General features: G+C 42.5%; 2 protein-coding genes across 4 annotated transcripts in view; both read left to right on the top strand.

Moving 5' to 3' along the window:
• The first annotated feature begins 2,154 nt into the window (after positions 1–2,154).
• On the top strand, positions 2,155–13,613 carry LOC142399316 (transferrin receptor protein 1-like). Of its 3 annotated transcripts, XM_075483920.1 has the most exons (19): positions 6,157–6,272; positions 6,354–6,611; positions 6,733–6,785; positions 7,628–7,865; positions 8,142–8,325; positions 8,422–8,647; positions 8,731–8,853; positions 8,954–9,040; positions 9,618–9,757; positions 9,881–10,032; positions 10,120–10,239; positions 10,965–11,050; positions 11,171–11,234; positions 11,360–11,427; positions 11,544–11,605; positions 11,777–11,870; positions 12,003–12,224; positions 12,370–12,528; positions 12,880–13,613. In XM_075483920.1, exons 3-19 carry the CDS (start codon positions 6,753–6,755, stop codon positions 13,120–13,122), a joined length of 2,301 nt encoding a protein of 766 aa, XP_075340035.1. In that variant the 5' UTR covers positions 6,157–6,272; positions 6,354–6,611; positions 6,733–6,752; the 3' UTR covers positions 13,123–13,613. The 3 variants fall into 3 exon arrangements, with proteins under 3 accessions (XP_075340033.1, XP_075340035.1, XP_075340034.1); XM_075483918.1 differs by lacking the exons at positions 6,157–6,272; positions 6,354–6,611 and adding an exon at positions 2,155–2,263; XM_075483919.1 differs by having other exon boundaries at positions 6,157–6,611.
• A 2,984-nt stretch (positions 13,614–16,597) lies between these two features.
• The window catches only part of LOC142399314 (activated CDC42 kinase 1-like), a 60,812-nt gene continuing 55,621 nt past the window's right edge, over positions 16,598–21,788 (top strand). The window contains exon 1 of the mRNA XM_075483915.1: positions 16,598–16,856. The gene's annotated coding sequence lies outside the window, so the exon portion shown is untranslated. The remainder of the gene's footprint in view (positions 16,857–21,788) is intronic.

Raw genomic sequence — 21,788 nt, 5'->3', positions numbered from 1 at the left:
CACCACTGACTCTAGAATACTTTGGTATACAGAGGAGTTCATGGTGGACTCCATGACTGCAAGGTGTTCAGGTCCTGTGGCTGCAGAACAAGCCCAGATCATCAGCCCTCCACCACCGTGCTTGACAGTTGGTATGAGGTGTTTGTGCTGATATGCTGTGTTTGGTTTTCTCCAAACGTGCCGCTGTGCATTATGATCAAACATCTCCACTTTGGTCTGCTCTGTCCAAAGGACATTGTTCCAGAAGTCTTGTGGTTTGTTCAGATGTAACTTTACAAACCTAAGCTGTGCTGCCATGTTGTTTTTAGAGAGAAGAGGCTTTCTCTTCCAAACAAGCCGTACTTGTTCAGTCTTTTTCTTATCGTGCTGTCATGAACTATAACATTTAATATGCTAACTGAGGCCCGCAGAGTCTGAGATGTAGCTCTTGAGGTCTTTTTTTTTCTCGCAGTTTCTCTGAACATTGCACAGTCTGACCTGGGGGTTAACTTCTGGGACGTCCACTCCTGGGAAGAATGCCAACTGTCTTGAATGTTTTCCACTAGTGAACAATCTTTCTCACTGTAGAATGATGGACTCTATTTACTTGGAAATGGCCTTGCGATAATTCCCAGACTGACAGGCAGCAATCCTGTCAGTTACTCCTCTCTATGCATTACGCTAAAACGTCTGCTTTTGTAGAGGTCCTCACACTTGATGATAATCAGTTAATCAAGTGTATTTGATAAGCAGCTTTCTATCCTCCCGATTCCCATGGAAGCAGTAAGAGGGAACTTAGTTTTCAACACACTGCTTCTGCATTTAGATCTCATTTTTGTTCAGCAAGTTGTATTCACCTGATTTTGAGGCGGGACATGATTTTTTACGAGTAAACATTCAGAAAGAGGTTGTACTGTCGTCCTCGAACGACTATAGCAATATTAAAAAAAAAAAGAACTGTTTACTAAGATTTACTAATAATTTACCACCAGTGGCGACTTCATTGCCGCTGCCCACCACTAATGACCAATCACAGGAGCTGTTGAATTGTCAGCCTTGTCTCTGTGAACATAACGGTGAGTGATATAACAGCCAAAATACCAATTTGTTTTTGTCCGTATTCTAACTGCTGGCATGTGAATTGTGTGTTTTGCTGTAATGTGAAGGTCAATCGAACAACCTCTTTCTTTGCACTTACTTCACATTTGTTTGCTTCAGTAACAAAGCGAAGACGACTGCAGAAACTGGCATTTCAAATCTCGAACCGTATAATACTTCTCCATATTAATTCTGGCCATAGGCAGCGACTTGATCTCTTGAACTGAACAAGCAGTAAAAATAGTCCCAGACAACTTAACTGGAAAAAAAATAAAAAATCTGCGTGTCTGACTAAGTCAGCACATGCAAGTGGACCAAACTAAACATGCGTGTACTTCCTTTCCTTTGCCAGAGCTGAGATTTTCACAGCTGCAGCAAGTCTTGCACACTGTGGACTGTGGGCTTGAAAGAGGTCAAAGTCCTGGCACATGGCAGCATGTTTGTTACATTTCAAGGGGAACAGTCTGTTGAAGACGCCAATTTGTCTGTGACCCACTAGGAGTCATTCAAGGTAATCCATTGCTTAGAAGAACCACCAGCTGCCCCCAAACTAAAGTGCAATACAGACATTCATTTTTGTAAGGAAAAATGAGTGCAACAAATACTTCAATGAACATGATGTACCTAAATAAAAGAGGCACTACTAAATTGTTAAAAAAAGGTCACCCCTAGTATTGTCAACAAACTGTGGTCAAGGCTTTAAAGTATGTATAAAATATTGTTTATGGGGCAGAAAGGCTTTTTCTGTACAAGACCTTAAATTCCTCATGTGTATTAGCAAGAATCACCACAGAAGAAATCTGAACACTGAAGGTGACCTCATTTCAACTTTCTTGTTGTGTCAGTTGTTTAGTTTTAGAGTTTTTCTAACATTTTACTGACCTCGCAGTGTCTTTCAATTAATTTAGAATCTCTTTAACTGTGTGAAGTGTGAAAAATCTCCCGGTTATTGCTGAAATAAACTCGAAAAGGACGTGCACACGTTGAAAAAGCTACTGCAGACGGGGACTCGCATCTCGTCATCTCGCGATGACTGGGCGGGGCGTGGCTTACGATCAACTCGCCCAATCCGTGGAATAAAGCTTGAACCAGCGTGGTCTCAAGGTCTCAAGCACTAGGGAAAGGTTCCTCGTGTCAAAGGCTGTCACAGAAGAAATCATTAGGCTTGAGCTATACTGAAGTGAAGGTGAGCCTTTTCTCTTTCTTTTTTGAATGAACATTTAGCTGCAGTGGTTCAGACCGAGTTGTGAGAGTGTTGTTCTGAAGTCGGCTGAATGAACTCCTAAATAACTCCTACTCAACAGCGACTGCCTTAAGCCTCGTGTTTCTTTGGAGAGTGTAGTAGTAATAATTATTAAAAATATTTTTAATGACCTTTTAACTCTTGACGGTGAATTTAAAAAAAAGAAAAAGGCAGACCTCGTGTCCTAGCATGTTTAAAAAAAGAAAATAAATGAATAAATCATACAGATACGTTTATGGTAGCGTCACCTTTCACAGAGGGCGCAGGAGTTGAAATATAACGATGCTGGTTGTGACCCGGCAAATGCAGCAGGGACGCCATGACGAGACAACCCGGTAGTCACGTTCAACAATTCCCAAGTAATGACATTGAGATTTGCAGGTGGAAAATTCAGCCAGTTTCTTTATCTGACCCCCTCACACCCTGACAGTGGGTAGAAGCTGCCCCTGACCTTGGCAGGCAGCTCTTGGCCCCGACATTTAACTTCACGTCCAGACGCCTTTTTTGAAGTAACACTCTTGTAACGGCTGGAAATGGCTCACAGATGTATATTACTAACACATGAAAATGTAATATGAACGCTGTTCAGAGATCAGTTCTGCATAATGGTCATAACCTTTTTTTATTTTATTTATTTTTTTACATTTACCCTAAAAGAGGGGTTAATAATTGTCGGTCATTCATGCTACAAATGTTTAATATGTGACAGAAATAGATGAATGAAATCTGGTTCCATCTGGTGGGGCAAGTTACCTATATAACTTGTAAAATTAAAAAACAAACAAAGAAAAAAAAAACCAAACCCTGCAATAAGCTGACTTGGGATCATTACGCAGCCTCAGTAAAAGTGCACAGAAGAGCATCCCCTGTTTCTCCTGCTGTCCACCATTCAGAATATGCTGCTGATTTTAAAATACTTGTGCAGGCCTTTAGAAATGGGATTTGCCCATATGTGTCTTACTTTCCCATGCGCTACTTTGAGCTTTTCCCCAGTGTGTGACTCTCACATGATTTGCGGCTGCACAATGACTCCTATGCACCCTCTTTTACTGCCCCCCTCCCACTGAGTCTCTTTTGGTCTCACACCTCATAGTTCTCCCTCTGCTATGAATATCTCTCTCCCTGCTCTTTGTCTTTTATCCTCTCCTCAAAAAAGACCAAAAGAGTTGTGCTACAGGACATCTTTTTTTTTTTTTTTTAGAAATTAGTATTTTTAGCTCTGAAGACTGCTTTGTATTTAGTTTCGAGTAATGAAGCAAGTCCTCCTCAATCAAAACGATATATTTGACATTATTCTCTCTCCTGTAGTTTGGTTGCTGTATTTTGGGTCCTGTTAAAACAATTACAGCACCATTGTTAGGTGTTGCGTGTGTATCTGCAATTAAAGTCTGGCTAGATGAGGTTTCCTCTGCTTGGACGTGTGCCTCCAGGAAGAGCTCATGGGTGTAGCTTCTCATCAGAGCTCCGTCGGCAGCGGGAAGCAAACGACTTTTATCAGTGGGTGATCAATATCTGTGCCTCTTCTTGGAATGAAGAAGCGCCGTGCGTTTGAGATGTTGCATCATTTTAAAGAACTGCACAAACCACCCCCCCTCCCTTTCAGCTCTACAGCAGTTGCTGCAGTGCTAGGTAATTAAGGATTTTGCAGTAACAGCTGAAGGTATTCATAATCACTAATAAAGTCCTTTAAGTGTGTTTGCTGTGTACACACAGGTAAAAAACACTATTATTAGGCCTGTTGCTGATGCATTTGAGGTGGCATTTATCCAGCGCAGATCATTTTGAACTCTTCGTGCTCTAAATGACCCTTGAGAGAAGTTCACAGGAGTGTTGTTGTAATGTTGGAACAGAAGTCTGCTTAATACAGCTCGATGAGTCTATTTATGAAGAAAAGATGACATTTTACCCCTCCCCTGTGGGTTTTTTCCTTTATTAATGAGGCTATGATGATGTTGCCTTTGAAACACATTGGCCACATTCTGTCTGCCCTAAGGGTTGAGCAGTCCTTGTGGTTGAACTCTTGCATGTTTTTTATTTTTATTTATTTCTATAATGTATGACATGTAATTTGATAACGGGTAAGACTGGCTGGCTGCAGCACATCTTTTATTTTAAAAACCTTGACCATCAGACTCCAAACACAACCTCCTGTCAAAGCTCAGGGGACCACGCTGTTCTTCCTGCTACTTCGAAGAAGGGCGTGACTCCAGTTTTCTCTCACTATCTGTCCTGCACACGTGTCTTAACATTCTTGAATGAATGTGCAGGAAACTTATTGCCTCTTGGTAGTCACAGTAGTTGGGTTATTAGTTTTATATTATTTGTGTGAGCCTGTGCACACATTCTCCCCCTTTTTTTTTGTTCTGTTTTATAATGTTAATATCCATAGATTTCAACATCTAAAAGAGTACTTGGCTAATCTGATTAAAGTATTAGCTCTTTCTAAGGTTCGGTATGTTAGGTATGTAAGATTATAGACGTGGCTCTGCCTAATTTACAGAGCAATTAGCTTTACACTGCGACTAATCCTCGCCTCTTACCACTTTCCAAAACCCACGTCAGTCAGTCAGCCTTAAAGTTGTGATATCATGCAAGCATTGAACAAGGAAACAGAGGCTGCTCATTCTGCATCTTTCCAGCTTTGTGAGGTTGCTGCCCCCCCCCCCAACTCACACACCTCCACGCCTCCTGTCTCCTGCCAAATGAGGTTTCAAACTTAGCTACGCTTTACAATGCCAAGAAGCATTGTAGCAGAAGCAGAGCATTTTCAGTTTTTTTTTTTTTTTTGCCTTGCCAATTGCTTTGTTGAGGTGTGCTTGAAATAAAAAGTTGAGCGTTTTATCTATGTGCTTTTAGGAGCATGCCGCTAGTCGGTGCTTCGGTGCTGTAGCGATTTGTGTTCGCATTGGGATTTGTCCTCACAAGCCCTCCTTACCGTGTCCAGTTAGGATCTCTTGGCTGTTCCATGAAGTTTTTGGGATTAACGGGCAGTTACTACATACGTCGCAGAAAGCGCAGCGTCAAATTGCGGCAGAGAGGTTTTGCTTAAACAAAGAAGTGTTTTCAGTTGTTTAGTCGGTGCAAAGTTCAGTCACTGCAGCCATGGTTTAACCCTTGGTCATATACTTCACACTTAAGGCGGCGGTTGAAAGATGTTGCCTTGACCTTCTACAGGTCAAGGCACCTGTGATTGTAGTTTTCAGAGAAATGCCTGCCTGTCATATCTGGGCATCCTGGGGAAAAATACACAAATGTTTGGAATGCAGGCCTCATTTAGAATAGTTCCAAATATCATTCATTTTTGTGAGCAAAAATCGGAAAACGGCACTTTGTGTTGCTTCATTTCACATCCTTTTGCACAAAGCGGTGCAAGAGAAACCTTTTGTGTCGAAATGTTGTTTGTTGGGTAACTTCCCAGAAGGACTTGGACGTCTCGGCTGCAGAAATATTGCCACCTTTTGTTTGCACACCTGCAGTGCAGAGGAGCTCAGATTTATTTATTTATTTATTTATTTTTTTAAAGCAAAGTGTGTGTGAATAAGCACTTCTGGTTGTACTGCACTTGTGAAAGTTCCCAAAACAATAAAGATGTTTGGAGGATGGTAAGCTGGACTTGTTTAGACGACCTGACTGCTGCAGCCCTCAGCCAGCAATGAACAAACAGCAGTGGAAGGTCACGAAGCCAGTGAATGGTGTCAAATAGCAGCGAGTCATTAAAAATAGACTCGGTGGTCAGAAATTCTATATATATTTTTTTTTTTCTACTTTAATTTTATTCCTGTGCTTGTCTTGTAGAGTAGAAATGATTCTTTGTGCATGGTGATGTTTGAGGTTTGTGCCGATCAGCTGTTGAAACGCTGGACCCGTCCTTTGCTGACCCACCATACAGAACAGACCTCCCTCCTGAGGACGATCACATGCCTGGCTCTAATTCCACTTGCTGTGGATTACAGTATGTAAGAATATATACAGAAGACTTGGATTTCCTCTCCTGTTCCCTTGTAGAACTGAAACTTTGCTTTGTTTGGCATAGGATTTTGAGCTGGGGCTTGTGGGAAGTTAGTTCTTCTGCCGGTGATTGAGTTCACATCAAGGTAGGGAGTCTGTCAGCCGGCGCTGTACACTGGGCTTTTGTACCTTGAGACAGTGCTGCCTTTCAAGTTAGCAGCTTAGGAAACCCCATGGATGTTTTGACAAGAGGTGGGACAGGCTCTCCGGACCCCGCGTCATTCCCACAATTCAACAGAAACGCGGTACTCGCTGTAAGGAAATGAAAGGAAAAATGACAAAGGTTAATAATTCACCTAATAAGATTTCTTGAGGCTGAAATGTTAGGTGTTTGTAGACTAATTGTGTCTGTTTAAAAGTAAGCTCTTTATTTCATGCTTTGTCTGCTTCTGTTTTCATTTCAGAATCCTGTGAAGAACCAGCCATGGACCAGGCAAGGTCGACCATATCTAAAATTGTAAGTACTGAAACTGAGATTGCAGCCTAAACCCCAAAATAATTTTTTTTTTTTTTTCCCCAAGGTTTTCTCCCCCCCTTTGTTAGAAAGTGACTGTTGCCACTTCTGAGATAACTGTTAAAATGCAGCGTTATCATTTGTTCTCCTTTTTATTTTTTTTTATTTTGGGAACAAACAGGAGGAATTTTTTTATTTTTATTTTTTTAAATGATCAAAAACAATATTTTCTTCTACACTTTTTACAAGTTGACTATTTGTTGTCCCTAATGTGTTATCAGGGTGTTTCTTCAAACAAGTTGATTATCCAGTTATTATTATCTGACAGGTATTTTTTGTTTTTACCGTTTAAACCGAAATAGAACATATATATGCAAGAAAAGTCTAGTTGAGTTTGAAACCGCTCAGTTCTACCAATGGTGGAGAACAAGCCTTGTTTTTCTTTTCTTAAGAGCCATAAAGCTCAGCAGAAACGGGAAGTGGGTTCTTTTTGTTTTATTTTAGCAGATCTTTGAAGTTGTGTTTTTTGCTCATCTTCCATCCTCAACACCTGTTATTTTCGATCTGCAAAAGGTTAACCTCAGATTGTCAGATACCCATCACTGACATACTCTGATCACACCAGAGTCATAAGTTAAGTGGGCTAATTTAAGAAAATAAAAATAATAAGAAGTTAACTGTGAACTCTTGTGTAGTTTCTCCAGCGCCCAGTTCTTTTCTCTTTGTAATAAACACGGTTTATTGAAACTTGGGTAACAGAATGGAGTTCTTCCATCAGGTGCTTAGGTAAGCGACGAGCCCTCTTTTCTGTTCTGCTTATCCCTGCACGGCTCTGTTTCCACTAGTTCAATGGGGAGCCGCACTCCTACACGCGATTCAACTTGACCCAGAACATGGAAGGCGACAACAGCCAGGTGGAGATGAAGCTGTCCTCCGACATGGACGAGGAGGTCGGGGTCAACGGCGTAGGAGACCACCTCAATCACAACTCCCACCGCAAACCCTACGTGGCTGAAAAACTCGGCCGCACGCCCAAGAACCTCTGCCTCGTTGCTGCCACTCTCCTCCTCATCTTCATCATCGGTACGAGGAAGGTGTTGAATTAAGAAGTTTTTTCTTGTGCATTTTCCTCAGGGAAGTAAAGGAAGTGTAACTTGTCTTGTATAGAAAGGGTTTGTCAGGAGATGTAAAGTGCAGATACTAAAAACTGTATGATGCAGTCATGGCCGGTCAGAGTAGTGTTCCAGTGCTGACTGTTGACTTTGCTCTAACCTGATACTTTTGTCCCTTTGAGTCTGTGTCCTCCAGGCTTTCGATAATGTTTCCATCTCTTTCTCTTCTGTCCACTGACATTTTCAGGGTACTTGATTGGCTACATGGTTCATCGGAAGAAGGAGTCGTCTCCCGTCTGTGCGGCCTCTTTTCTCCCCTATGAACACGTTGTTGATCATGAGACCGGCGCTGCGCCCCTCATGAACTGGGATGATGTCAAAATGCTTCTCACTAAGAAATTCACTGCTTCCAAGTTAGATTCTGCTCTCAGGTGATTGGAAAGCCCACTTACTGCCTTTAAAACGCTTCCTGCATCACTTGCATCGAAAGTGTATAATTTCTTTCTTTTTCTAATGTTCCCTCACAGTGACTTTTCCAAAGTTGATCACCGGGCTGGTTCTCCTGGTGACGAAGCACTGGGGAACATGGTCCTGCAGAGGTTTAAGGAATATGGCTTGAAGACTTGGAATGATGAGCACTTTGTGAAGGTTCAGGACCCCCCAGCGTCTGGCTTCAACAGACTCGTTTACAAGAACCAGTCAGAGGAGCGTTTAAAGGGATTCCTCTCTTACAGCGGCAGAGGATCAGTGACGGTCAGCGGCGAGCTAAATCGCGAAAGAAAGTGTGAAAATGAATTGGAGCAAAGTGTTCTGAAATTGGTTTGATTTGTGTCCAGGGTGCAGTGCTGTACAGCCGATACGGAGAGGAGAGTGACCTCAGGGTGCTGAGGGACAAGGGCATTACCATGAACAGGAGAGTCATGCTGGTCAGAGCTGGAAAGATCAGCTTTGCTGAGAAGGTGGGTGGTTTCTGTAATTTATAGGAAATCGCTCAACTGTAGGATTTTTAATCAATAGCTTCATTTTCTTTCAGTAAAAATGATCATTTTCTGCTTGCAGGTAGCCAACGCTGCCCAAATGAACGCCTCCGCTGTGTTGATCTACTCCGACTCTTCGATCGGAGATGACACTGACCTATATGGACATGTGAGTGAGGAGAAATTAAAGGCCTAATGTTACATGATGAAACCGTAAAAAGGAGCGTTGTCCATAAACGGTCTTAGCTATCTTCTTTGCTTTATTGTTAACAGTGTCAAATCTAAAATAAAGCTCTTAGACCACCATATGGTGTCTGAATGGATACATAAAGCGGTCAGTAGGGTGTGCATTAGCTCCAGCTAATACTGAAGCGCCCTCTGCTGGCAAACTGAAGGCAAACTTCTTCTGACTGTTTATCTCTGCTCACATTTCATTTGGGTTCACCATCAGTAAAATAACCTAAATGACAATGGCTGCATTTAGTTTTATATTGATAATGCTATATATTTGACTTGCAGTAACTGTGAAAATATCTATCAGGGAAGAAATAAAGTTGAGTTAAGCCTGATTGTTAAAGGCACTGTACTGAGAAGGGGTTACATTATGTTGAAAAGCATCCTGTCGAAGTTCCAATAAGGTGTTGCTAATGATTTTCTTCAATATGGAGTTTTGAAGGTTTCAGATTGGTCTGAAAGCAAAGTATTCCAAATCTAATGGTCAAGCTTCCTCTGTGGATGTCCTACAGGTCCACTTGGGTTCTGGTGATCCCTACACCCCTGGCTTCCCCTCCTTCAACCACACCCAGTTTCCTCCGGTGCAGTCTTCAGGCCTGCCAAAGATCCTGGCTCAGACCATCACAAAAGGCATAGCAATGAAAATTCTGAAGTAAGGCTCACATGCACTCTGAAACCAAAGAGATCTTCTCTGAACCTCTAATATTTCTATAGCGTTGCGACAAAGATTACATTTGAGACCTTGGCGTTAATGTTGTTTGTCTGCATTCCACAGAGAACTGGAGGGTCCCTCTCTGCCTGACGGATGGGAAGGTTTCCACAGATTGGGAGATGAGAAAGACACCGTTACTGTGGAGGTCAACAACGTTCTCACTGAGAAGAAGATCAATAATGTGTTTGGGGTCATCAAAGGCTTTGTGGATTCAGGTACAACAGAGTAGGAATTAAACAAGAGAGAAATGAGTGTGGGCGAGTATAAATGATGTGAGTGATGATCGTGCTGTCTTTGCTCAGACCGATATGTGGTTATCGGGGCCCAGAGGGACGCATGGGGCCCAGGCTTTGCTGCGTCAACCGTTGGCACCAGCGTCCTCGTTGAGCTGGCACGCTCCATCTCAGACATGGTGGAGAATGGTGAGTCGGATGATGTGAAATGATACAAAATCTTGCAAAAATTGTTTATGTTGATGGTCTGGATGTGCATGTGGGATCAGATCCTGCCTCATGTGCAGTATGTCAGGCAGGAGCTGAAGGAAGTTGTTCCAGTGCTGGATTGGAGCTGGAGTCTTAACTTGGAACCAGTTTTCTTTGTTTTGACTTCCAAAGTTCTGGCTGCATAGCAGAGACCGAACCAGCTGAAGTGCCACTACCGCCACGTTTATAAAAATAAATCAAATCCAGAGCCAGCAGGGTCCGGTCGAATAATCTGTTTGGCTTAGGAACCTAGCTAACCGAGTGAAAAGTGGCAGCCGAGATGAGAGCTGAATTCTCTAAATGCTTAACAGATGGCTAAAGATAAAGTGTATATGAAGCACTTTTTTTCCAAATATTTACTGAACATTTGTAGTTTCAGAGCTGCAGACACGCGTCACGCCTCTGTGTAAGTGTGGTGTTGTCTGTTCCTACGCCGTAATAAATAGTTCCTACCATCTTTCATGATGTTTTCATAACGAATGAAACGATGTTAGGAGAAGACGACAGGAGGCAATTGTTTTGACTATTCGACCGGACACCCAACGACCGTTTTTAGTCTGCTTAATTCAAGAGTGAACAATTAAAAAGAGAAAAATCAGTTTAATGAGAGAAGTTGTCATTTTAAACATTGAAATTTGATATCCGCTTTTCATGCACTTTGACAGATGGATTCAAACCAAGGAGGAGCATCGTGTTTGCCAGCTGGAGCGCTGGGGAATACGGGAGTGTTGGCGCCACCGAGTGGTTGGAGGTACGAAGAGCGCAACAAATTCTTGAACATGACTACATTTTCCCTTTGAGTAACATGTCAAATCTTTGTACCTTGTGCTCTTGTTACTCAGTTGAATGTTTTGTTTACTTGCATATGCAGGGTTATTTGTCTTCTCTGGGCATGAAAGCCTTCTCCTACATCAACCTGGATGGCATCGTAACAGGTATTTACTGTCATGTGTGGAAACCTCTTGTGGTTCTTTGCCATTTCACAAACTAAATTTGAATACGAGGATGTTACGAAGTGTAATTTTCTGAATAACAAGATTTTATTTGCGTTCCTTCTCAGGTCGGAATGGATTTAAAGTAGCAGCCAGTCCTTTGATGCACAGCCTGATTGAGAATGCTCTGAAAGAGGTGCAGTAAATCCTCAGATTTGTCTGTAGAACACCTGCGTGTCCGTTTTTGTTGTTGGATATTTTGCAACATCGCCCTTAAGTAACTGTAACGTGACTGTTTTTTTTTTTCCGCAGGTGAAAAACAAGGATGGGTCTCTGTATAAACAGTTTGTAAAGAGCAGCTGGGAGTCGGATGTGTAAGTCAGTTTTATTCCTTTAAACTTACACTGTCCAGGCAGCGATTCATACATTTCAGTGACATCATTTCTCATTTGTAGCACATCCCCAGGTTTACGTGTAGGCTACTTTTCTTCTTTTGTCAACTGTTCACCATCTAATCTTTTCTTCTTCCTGTGTTCATTTTTAAGGCTGGAGCCCATGAAGTTGGAAAATGCTGCCTATCCTTTCCTTGCCTTTACTGGTATTCCTTCACTGTCTTTTAGATTCACAGCTAATAATCCGGTAAGTCTTTCTTCTTTTCTACAAGTCAAATCGGTCTTTTGTTGAAATATTTGGAACTCCAACTGACACTGTACGATGGTGTCATATTTCCTCCATCTGATAAAGCATCTGGCTCCACTTTTTCCCTCTCAGGACTACCAATACTTTGGCACGATGCTGGACACCCGAGACAAACTGAACACCGCCACGTCCAGCCAGGTTGCTCTGCTGGCTGAAACAGCGGGCCGGTTCGCGGGTCACATAGTGCTGAGGCTGGTCCACGACCATCTGCTGCAGATGGACCTGAAGAAGTACGACACATTTATACGCACTCGAGTAGCCAAGATCAACGGAAAAGTCAAGTCGGTTCAGGCGGTGAGTGTCCAGTCGTGAGGATGGTAGAATTTTTCTTACCACGTTTAATGTTTTATTTCCTCACTGGTTTTGTACAATGACTGCAAACTTGCTCGTGCGTTTGGTTTATTAAGAAGACTAAATGACCCTCGTGGTGTGCCTCTAGATGCAGCCCCAGCTGTTTCCCGAAGCTCTGACAGTGAAGTGGCTGATCATGGCCTCGGGCTCCTACAGCCGCGCCTCCAGCAGCCTGGCAGCAGACATCCTGAACAGCGACCTGGAGGACATTGAGATGTGTCGCATCATCAACGACCGCATCATGACCGTAAGACCTCCAAAGCTCTGAACAGTTCTGGTATATCCCACATCGTAACACGTTGCAGTCTGACGGCCTCCACATTCAGGATGGTTGCCTTTATGGCTGCTGTTTGTTGTTAAGATGCCACTGGCTCCCAATTTTATGCTCATTTATTATATTAATTATTCATATAACAGTAAATTGTAATGAGAGTATTCCCTGAAGATTATTTAAAGTACCTGCATATTTTTCATACATTATGTGGGTATGTTAGAGCCGCTTTGTACTTCAGAATATTTTTGCCTGAAAGGGCTCCGACTTGCTTGGTGGAAGATTTTTATTTATTTTTTTTAAACCTTTTCTTCTTGTGTCTCGCAGGTGGAAAGGAACTTCCTGTCGCCCTACATTTCTCCCAGAGACAGTCCATTCCGTCACATCCTGCTGGGCTCCGGCTCCCACACCCTCAAAGCTCTGTCCGACCACCTGGACGCTCTGAAGATGGACCACCCCGAGGCCGACGCCAACCTGTTCCGGAACCAGTTTGCCCTGGCGACCTGGACCATTCAGGGCTGCGCCAACTCGCTAGCGGGAGACATCTGGTCTCTGGATAATGAAATCTAGAACAAACACCCAAAAAGCCACTTCCCCCTCCTCGTCGCTCCCTTATTGGTGACAGCTGCACAGCGTTTTAAACTGATTTTAGGAAATGAGAAAAAGATTTGGCGTTTCTAAATTCACACCCATGTTATCTACTCAGTTCCGTGATTTTCATTTAGTTGAGCTGTTTCATTGTTTTGACGAAAGCCAAACATTAAGAAGCCTTCAGTCTTAGTGGAAAAACCTTAATTTGAGCATGAGGCTTGAATACTTTGGTGCTAATAATGACTTCCTTAAATGGCCTGTGTTACATGACAGGAAAACTTGAGTTGGTGTTACCCTCTGAATGAGCTGAATATAGTCACATATTCAGGTTATTTTTTATGTATTATTTTTTATTTATTTATTTTTTTTCTCCTCCCAAAATATTATCAGGTCACAATCGGTTATTGGCTCTGTCTGCCAGCTCAGATATGAATAATACTTTAAAAAAAAAAAAAAGAAAAGAAAAAGGGCAGTCTCATAAGCTACTGACTTTGTTCACTGTCATGGAAAACTATACAAAACGCCTTGTTATGCCCCACTGCTGCTGGAGCTTAATGTTCAAACCCGAGCTGGTTTGAGTCAGCAGCTGTAATTTCACACTGTGCTGGATTCCACAACGCAGCTCATCAGTTTCACATGGTGCTGAAAGGGGCCGGAGATGATTTAACAATCTTACAGCTGCTACGGCGCCAAAGAAGTGCACGAATCTTCTACGAAAAGTTATATGCAAGAACCAATCCGAACCCCGAACCTCACGGCTTTAGTGCTAATCTGTGTCAGCCTTCCAAAAAAAAAAAAGCAAGGGGCGAGATCTCAAACACGTAGCACTGAAAACCGAATCCGTATGTCTATTTATTGTGTTATTTATTTATCAGTGGCAGGGTTCACTATAAATAGTTTTTTTTTTTTTTTTTTTTTTTTTTTAAATCTTTTTATAAAAAAAAAAAATAAATAAAGTATGTATAATTATCGGGAGCAGTGCCTTCCATAATTATGACAGTTATACTGTCGAAATGACAAAAGCAGCATCTGCTAAATGAAGTGTACATGTAGACCGACGGCCGGCACCGAACACAACAATCGGGCACAATTTTTTTTCTTTTTTTTTTTTTCTTTACAAACTTTCTACTGAACTGACACTGGAGTCACCTGAAAAACGCACACGGGCGTCTCGTCGGCTCCGGCCCTTCGGTCCATGTACACTTCTCGTCCTGACAACATTATCGGAAGCAGCGTCTTCCACAATGTGAAGAAGAAGAAGGTAGTTTTTGCCTACCAGTGTGTGTCCGTATCGGAGGCAGTGCCCTCCATATTTCACTGTAGGGGTGGATGTTTTTATTATCGGGAACAGTGTTTCCCATAATGTGTATATACAGTTCATAGCTACGCTACGCACATGTCGCTCGCTTCTCTGCATCTTCTCTCATACCGCCTCAGCGTGTCTCTGTAGTTTGCTCTGAGGGAAATGCGGCCTGAAGTTCTGCCCTCGAAGAAGCTGACATTGGGGGGGGGGGGGGGGGGGGGGGGGTTTGTTCATCAGACCTTCATCTCACGGGCTTCCTTTTCTTTGCTGCATCTGGAAATAAGAAAGGTATTTTGTTTTAAAGACAAAAGCTTGTTACAGAAATGTTGAGGGCTGCTGTGGTTCCAACAAGCAGGAACAGTATTTCCATAAACCATTACTTTTTTTTTCCTTTTCCCATTATGATTTGTTATAGATGCTGTTCCCATGTGTTCATTCTTTCAGATTTCCTTGTGCCTTTATGTTCTGACTGCATTATAGAGCTGAGTTTCTACATGCAACACTTGAAGAGGTTTTTAAAGATTGAGGAAATAATAATAATTTTTTTTTTTTTTTTTTTTTCCTGTTTTGACGTTTTTCTTTCTGTTGTCAGCTAAAATCTGAAGTTACTGGTGTGAAAGCCTGTTAAAATGTGTTACCTTTTTAGATGACGTTGTAAAGGAATTAAAAGTCTGTGTAATTTGGATTTAGAATCGCAGTCCAACATCACTCACCTGGGAAAAATACGATGCAATTCCTCTGAAGTAAAGTGCGACTTTGAAATTGTTATTTCCTTTAAGAATATTTGAAATGATCTATGAAGCATGAGTTGGTCTGCTGAGCTAAAATGATGCACCTGCTCGATGGAGGATGCATCAGCAACATGTTGTGCGCATGCAGAAAATGACCCATAAGGAACTGGCTCAAGAAAAGTGATTTTTTTGTTTTTACAAGATAAAAAATGTTTGGAATTTGCAAAAGTAAATGTTCTTTATTTCCCCACCATCTATGTTAGTTTGCTTCGCTTTACATTTGTCGCTGCAATAAAACGGACGCATCAAATCAGTTCGTCTCTGCTTAATTCACCTTGATTTCTAATTTCCTTATTGCGCAGATCCTTGAGTTATACAGACTTGTTCATTTATAAGCGCTTCGTTTTCATAATCCATTTACTTTGTTGGTCCATGATCTGAGGTGTAGATGGAGAAAGCTGTAGTGACAAGTTTTGACCAGATGGTGGCTATCGAGTATTTTTATTCCAATCCACTAAAGTGAAGCCATTAGTGATGGGAAAGACTGAATTTATTCACAAGGATCATTAAAACATGATCATTTTTCCTATCAAAAGATTCTTGTAGAACATATCTAAGAACCCAGGTTTTTGTGAGGTGGACTATTCCACCATAAAGTTAAATCATTTTAGTTGTGCAACAGTTGTCTCTCTCTTAAGGGCTTTTTGTTTTATTTTCCAAGGAGCGGTAGAAAATCCATTGTTCTCTTGCTGTTGTTTTTTTTTTTTTTTTTTGTAAGGATGGTTCCAAATGATAGGTTTGAATATAGTCCAACCCGAACAAGTAAACTCCCTTTACAGAAGCTGCATCCAGCATTTTCAGTCAGAAATGAGTTTTAGATCAAATTGTGGCATGTTCCTTTAAGAGTGGGCTGACAGCCTGAATGTGTATCGGAGATGTGTGAAAATTGAAGAGATATCACTTCTGTACCGATTCCACGGTTTTAAAAATATATATAAACATTAGGAAGGACTACAACCGTTAATCGCTATTACAGATCAAAGGATATTTGAAAAAAAAAAATGTTGAAGCACATATGTAACATAACACGGGGACATTTAACTCAACACTCACTAGACAATCACATTTTTCTTAAAAACATTCTAACTTAAGTGGAAACATTTTTTTATACCCTAAAGTGTGTAGACAGAACAAGTCATGATAGGCAGAGTGTGCTTTTGTTTCTTCTTACTTCTGTCCTAACTGTTTATTGGAAAAATAAAATCCTTCAGTCCTTCATTCAAAGCATCTGGAATTGAAATATTGTTGGAAAAAAACAATCAACAATCGTGTTAACAAATGCTCACACAACAGCCCACGTGGCTTCACTTATAGGAGTGACCTCTCCTCTTCCCTGTCCACATAGACGATCTTTGTATTGTACAAAGACAGCAAAGAACGGACACCAGCAGCAGCCTGAGCATTCAAACTCCGACTGTTTTCGGACAGAGTTGTTGAGCAAGTGAACCTCTTAACACGGTGTAAACTTTACTCGGCTATTTTTTTTTTCACATCCTGGACAGCGGAACTTAAAACATAGGAGATGTCAGGACTTGTTAACTCGTAACCGGTTTGTTGTAGCGAAAATAACACACCGGAACAGAAGGTGACAGCAAGTGACTGCGGGCTGAGATTGACAGGTAGGAGCGCTCATTGAAATGATGTGCGGGTTAGTCAGACAACGTAGTTTAACTTGACACGCATTCCCCACTCGAAAATGCTAACTTTTCAGTTGAAAGCAAATGATCAAATGCCAGCTTGTGTGAACCGTCTTGAGTTTGAACACAAATGATAGCGCGTGTCGGAGGCTGCGTGGCGGGAAGGTGGCGGCAGGTGAGAGCCGGAGCTGCCTCCGCCGGAGCTGCTGCCTCCGGCTGCCTCACTCACACACACACAACTTAACTAGAACTCGGCGGTTTGAAGATGGTTACATGTAAAAGTGAAGTAGCTCAGGTGCGTCAGCGCGCCAGTGTACAGGGTGAACCGTAATTGCACCACTTGACTTAATTAATTAAACTTAAATGGGCCTTTCCGGCGGTAGCAGGGGCGCTTTAGCAACACCCGTGGCCCCGGGGCTACATTTTTTTGGGGCCCCCTCACAGGCTACCTGTCAACCCTTATCTTGCCGTAATGTCGGAAATATTTGCGGTGCAAGCGCACAATTGATGCTACATTTGGTTCAGCGCAGCTACAAAAGGTCCGACCACAGAGGACTGCTGCTTGCAAAGGACTGCTGGTAACCTCCACAAGGCTCGTAGCCCGAGATAAAAACCACACACCGACACACACACCAATGTAGGCCACTGTACTGCCACAGCCACTGACGCCAACACACACAATATAAAGACAGAAAGGTCTGTAGAGCATCTCTCTTTTTCTTCCGTTTTTGTGCACCGCTGACATGCAATCTCTTCATCATCTTGTAATCTAAATCTACTAGCCTCGTAGCTGCTTCTGTCCGAGTGAGTGCCGTGAGAGACGTTAAAAATTGTAACATTTTACACGCCGTAAAGGGTGTCAAGAAGATGATACAATGTAACCGCAACATTCTGAGGCCTCACTTCTCAACTTGTTGGAGTTCGATTCGTTTCGGACCACCCACCATGCCGCTTACAGCAGGCTACCTACTGCGCGTTCATTTACGGTATTTTTCTAAAATTTATCTAACAGTACATTAATGTAGGCCCACGATTGCGATAGTTTATTATTTTATTAATATTACAAGGCCCCTCACAAAAAAAAACAAACAATTTATTTATTTATTTTTTTTTTTACAAGGCCCCTCACGAGGCCCCTGGTTGGCTGTGGCCCCGGGGCTTGAGCCCTCCCTAGCCCCCTCGTTAAGGCGCCGCTGGGTGGTAGACATTTTGGACATGTCGCAGTAATAAATGCAACAAACGGTTAATTTCGTGGCGGCTAAAGTCTGGTTAGCTGCCGCCTTACCCGCTAAGAGGCGAACCGTTGAAAGCAGGAGTCGGATTTAGGTGTTCAACCGGGTCTGCGGAAGCTAAGATGCTCCCGCTTCTTGTGAGTGAGGCCAGTTTAACCCGTTGACACTGTCCAGGCTGTTGGGACGGATGAGGTGTGATTGACCACCAGAAGAAGAGACGCAGCATGTCGGAGGGACGGTGTATCTGACCGCAAACCTGAACACAAAGCAGGTCCAGGGTGATCCGCCTCACGAGGAAACTCTTTAGGAACTTCCTTCAGTAAATTAGATTCCTTTTAATTAGATTGGCTAACCCCCCCTCCCTCCCTCCCTGCACCCCACTCCCCCTCCGTCTTTATCTCTGCTCCCCACGCACTCCCGTCTCACACCACACCTGCCAGCTCGCCTCCAAAGCTGCAGTTATCTCCACATCTGCGAGCGGGCGTTTATAGTTTTATGCGTGGCATTACGTAACCCATTTGCACATAACTGTCTCTTTATTGGTACAATTGATTTAAATGGTCGCCAGTGTTTGGCAGTAAAATCGGGCTGACCCACTGTTCTCCCACAGGACAGAGTCCAGGCCGGTAGGGTGTCGGTGAACGCTGCTGCGTTCCTCATTTGGGATTTATTTGATTTGAGGATCTGTGAGTTGTATATTTACCGTAAAGCCCCCCCGAGTCAAAACACACAAGTCCACCCTTCCTGCTCTCACAGCAATTAAGAGGGCAAGAAGCAGCCAGGTGTCATCATCAACAGGTGTGAGCCCCTCCGACATCACCTTAGAGAAGCAGCTGTTCCTGTTCATCAATCTGGGAAGGGTTGTGAGGCCATTTCCAAACAATCCGGAGTCCATCGTCCTGCAGTGAGGACGACTATTCACAAGTGGAAAACATCCAAGACAGTTACCAGCCCAAACACCTCATTCCAACTGTGGAGGACGGTGGTGGAGGGCTGATGATTTGGGCCTGTTTTGCAGCACAGTGTAATTCCTGCACGGCGTGCTGCCTCCTGTGCGCTCTGAAGAGCCGCCGGGAGAGCACATCTCACAACTGTGTGTGTTCTGTTTAATGCAGGAAATCCTGAAGCCCCTTTACATTTGTGGGGTTTCATGACAAGAACTTAACTTCCTTCAGCAACAACGCCTGCTCACTGAAGCAGTTTGAGGTCACATTGTGCAGGTGACACTCGGAAGCTGTTCTCACAAAGCTAAGCTGAAGCGCAGTTTTACAGCAGGCGTTAGGCCAGCTGTGGGACTTGGTCTGAAGCGGAAGCCGAGGTTTATCTGCAGGGAATTCCCAACTGCTTTGGAGGGTAAAAATAACATATGATACAATCTGACTGGATGTAACGAGGTTCTGTCGTTGACTGCCATGTGAGTAATTCCATTTAAGCAAATTCAGCTTTGGGCAGCAGGTGATCTGAGCAGGATGAAAAGATTCTAGACAAACACCAACTTTAAAATGACCCAGCATGCACTGCATGTCTTAGGCAAGGCAAGGCATTTAAAAGAACAGAAAAACAAGCAATTTAAAGAGAATAAAAAAATAGAATAAAAATTAAAACACAGCTAAAAGCATTTAAAGAAGAGGGGAAAAAGAAAAATATAAACTCAACCATAAGCACACCGAAAGACGACCCTTTGACCGTTGAAGCATCACTGAAAACATTAAATTCAAACCACTTCTGTAAAAAAAGAAATGCTTCAAAGTGCAACGGTTTGTCTGCATTATTATTTATTTTTTTCCTCCACTGAAGTAAAAAAATCCAGCCCTAATTTTATTACACACAGGATGTTCCTTTAATTACTAAACGAGTGGGATGAGGCTGACAGTCATATGACATACGTGTAATTAAACGCATGCAAAGTCAGTCATGCTCTCCCGGCTGAGGGCTGACCAGTTGATTTTACAGTGGAGCAGACTTTTCAGTCATCATTCAAACATTTGCTGGTTTCAGCCTCTTTAACAGGATGATTGATGGAATATCTTTGAGTTTTTTAGAGTTTGTTAGATCTTGAAATAGCTACTTTTTTCAGGACAGAGAGAGACTGAGCTAGTTGAGAGCTGGCTGGCATCAGGTTGCTGTATAAAGTGTAGTGTATATTGTTGATATTCAGTCCTGCCACGACTGTAAAAAGTCCAAACTAATCCCATACGAGCTTGTGACTGTAATGTTGTATGAAAAAAAACTTTAAACACCGTCACCAAAAGTAACGATTGTAATCCCTGACAGAAAATGAAAGAGCCAGGCTCTTCTTTCTTGACATGTTTAAGCAGTTATTGCCGCCCGGAGACGGAACGATCACAGGTGCCTGAGATGTTGGATGCGTTTAGAGGAAGCTGTCAGTCAGCGCTGGCCTCGCGCCCAGCGAGCAGTTAGCCGTGCAGGAAGAGCGCCAGATGAGCTCAGAGCCAGTTTCCCAACAGGGTGTCAGTCTGCAGGAGTGTTGGGCCACCTTCCTGGACGAGTAGAAAATATTTGAAAACACTTTGACTCACTGCAATTTAAGCTGCTCATGGTCCGAGTCGGTGATAAAGAATTTCAGCTGGGGGGTTAAAGATGCCAGAGTTCTGGATTTCCTGTTTTTTTTTTTTTTTTTTTTTGTTGTTTTTTTTCTCTTATGTTGAAGAGAGGATGGTATTTCACTCCTCTCCCTCAGAAAGTGTTGCTCTCCTGCGTTGTATCACATGACCTCCCAGTTCAGCTCGCTGCCATGGTAACGCCAGCATCAGTATTGTGTAATACAAGCGAGTATATGTTGTTTTACAGTGTATTCTGACATCATTTAATTATTCAGAAGCTGTTTTAAAAGTGATGCACTTTCAAACTTTTTCTTTTTATTTGTCCTCTGCTTTTGGTGAGTGGTGCCATGTTGACTTCATCAGGGAGGAGGGGGGGCAGCATGAAAGGGACTTCTCTGTTGGCAGTGCAGTACATGAATCAGCAGTGGAAAACACAGGAGCGGTGTCACTCTTATCCAGCCTGATGAGTCCTGGTTTGATTCTAATTCACAACAACAAAGAGTGATGATAAACCGCTTTAGTCAAGTCGAGTCAGATTTATTTGTACGGCACATTTCATGTACAAAACAATTCAAAGTGCTTTACGTAGAATAAAAGCATTGCAGCGGGGAGTGTAAGAAGCCTTCAAAATACATGAAACAAATAAAATAATCTAAATGAATTAAAATGATTAAAAACAAGCACCAGTATCGATAAGTTAAAAGATATCGTGCAGATTTCATGCATTTAAATGTTTTTAACCTGGATTTAAAAATGTCTCCATTTGGTGAAAGTTTAATCTCCACTGGCAGTTTGTTCCACTTGTTTGCAGCATAACAGCTAAATGCTGCTTCTCCATGTTTAGTCTGGACTCTGGACTGGACCAGCTGACCTGAGTCCTTGGATCTAAGAGCTCTGCTGGGTTTATATTCTCTGAACATATCACAGATGTATTTTTGGGCCTAAACCGTTCTGGGATTTGTAAACCATCAGCAGGCTTTTAAAATCTATTCTGTGACTGACTGGAAGCCAGTGTAAAGATATTAAAACTGGTGTGATGTGTTCAGATCTCTTAGTCCGGGTTAAAACTCTAGCAGCAGCGTTCTGGATGAGCTGCAGATGTTTAATGCTCTTTTTGG

The sequence above is a fragment of the Odontesthes bonariensis genome, chromosome 14 (genome assembly GCF_027942865.1).
Source record: "Odontesthes bonariensis isolate fOdoBon6 chromosome 14, fOdoBon6.hap1, whole genome shotgun sequence".
Lineage (NCBI taxonomy): Eukaryota > Metazoa > Chordata > Actinopteri > Atheriniformes > Atherinopsidae > Odontesthes > Odontesthes bonariensis.
Note: the sequence above shows the minus strand (reverse complement) of the source record. Positions and strands in the feature narration are given on the sequence as shown.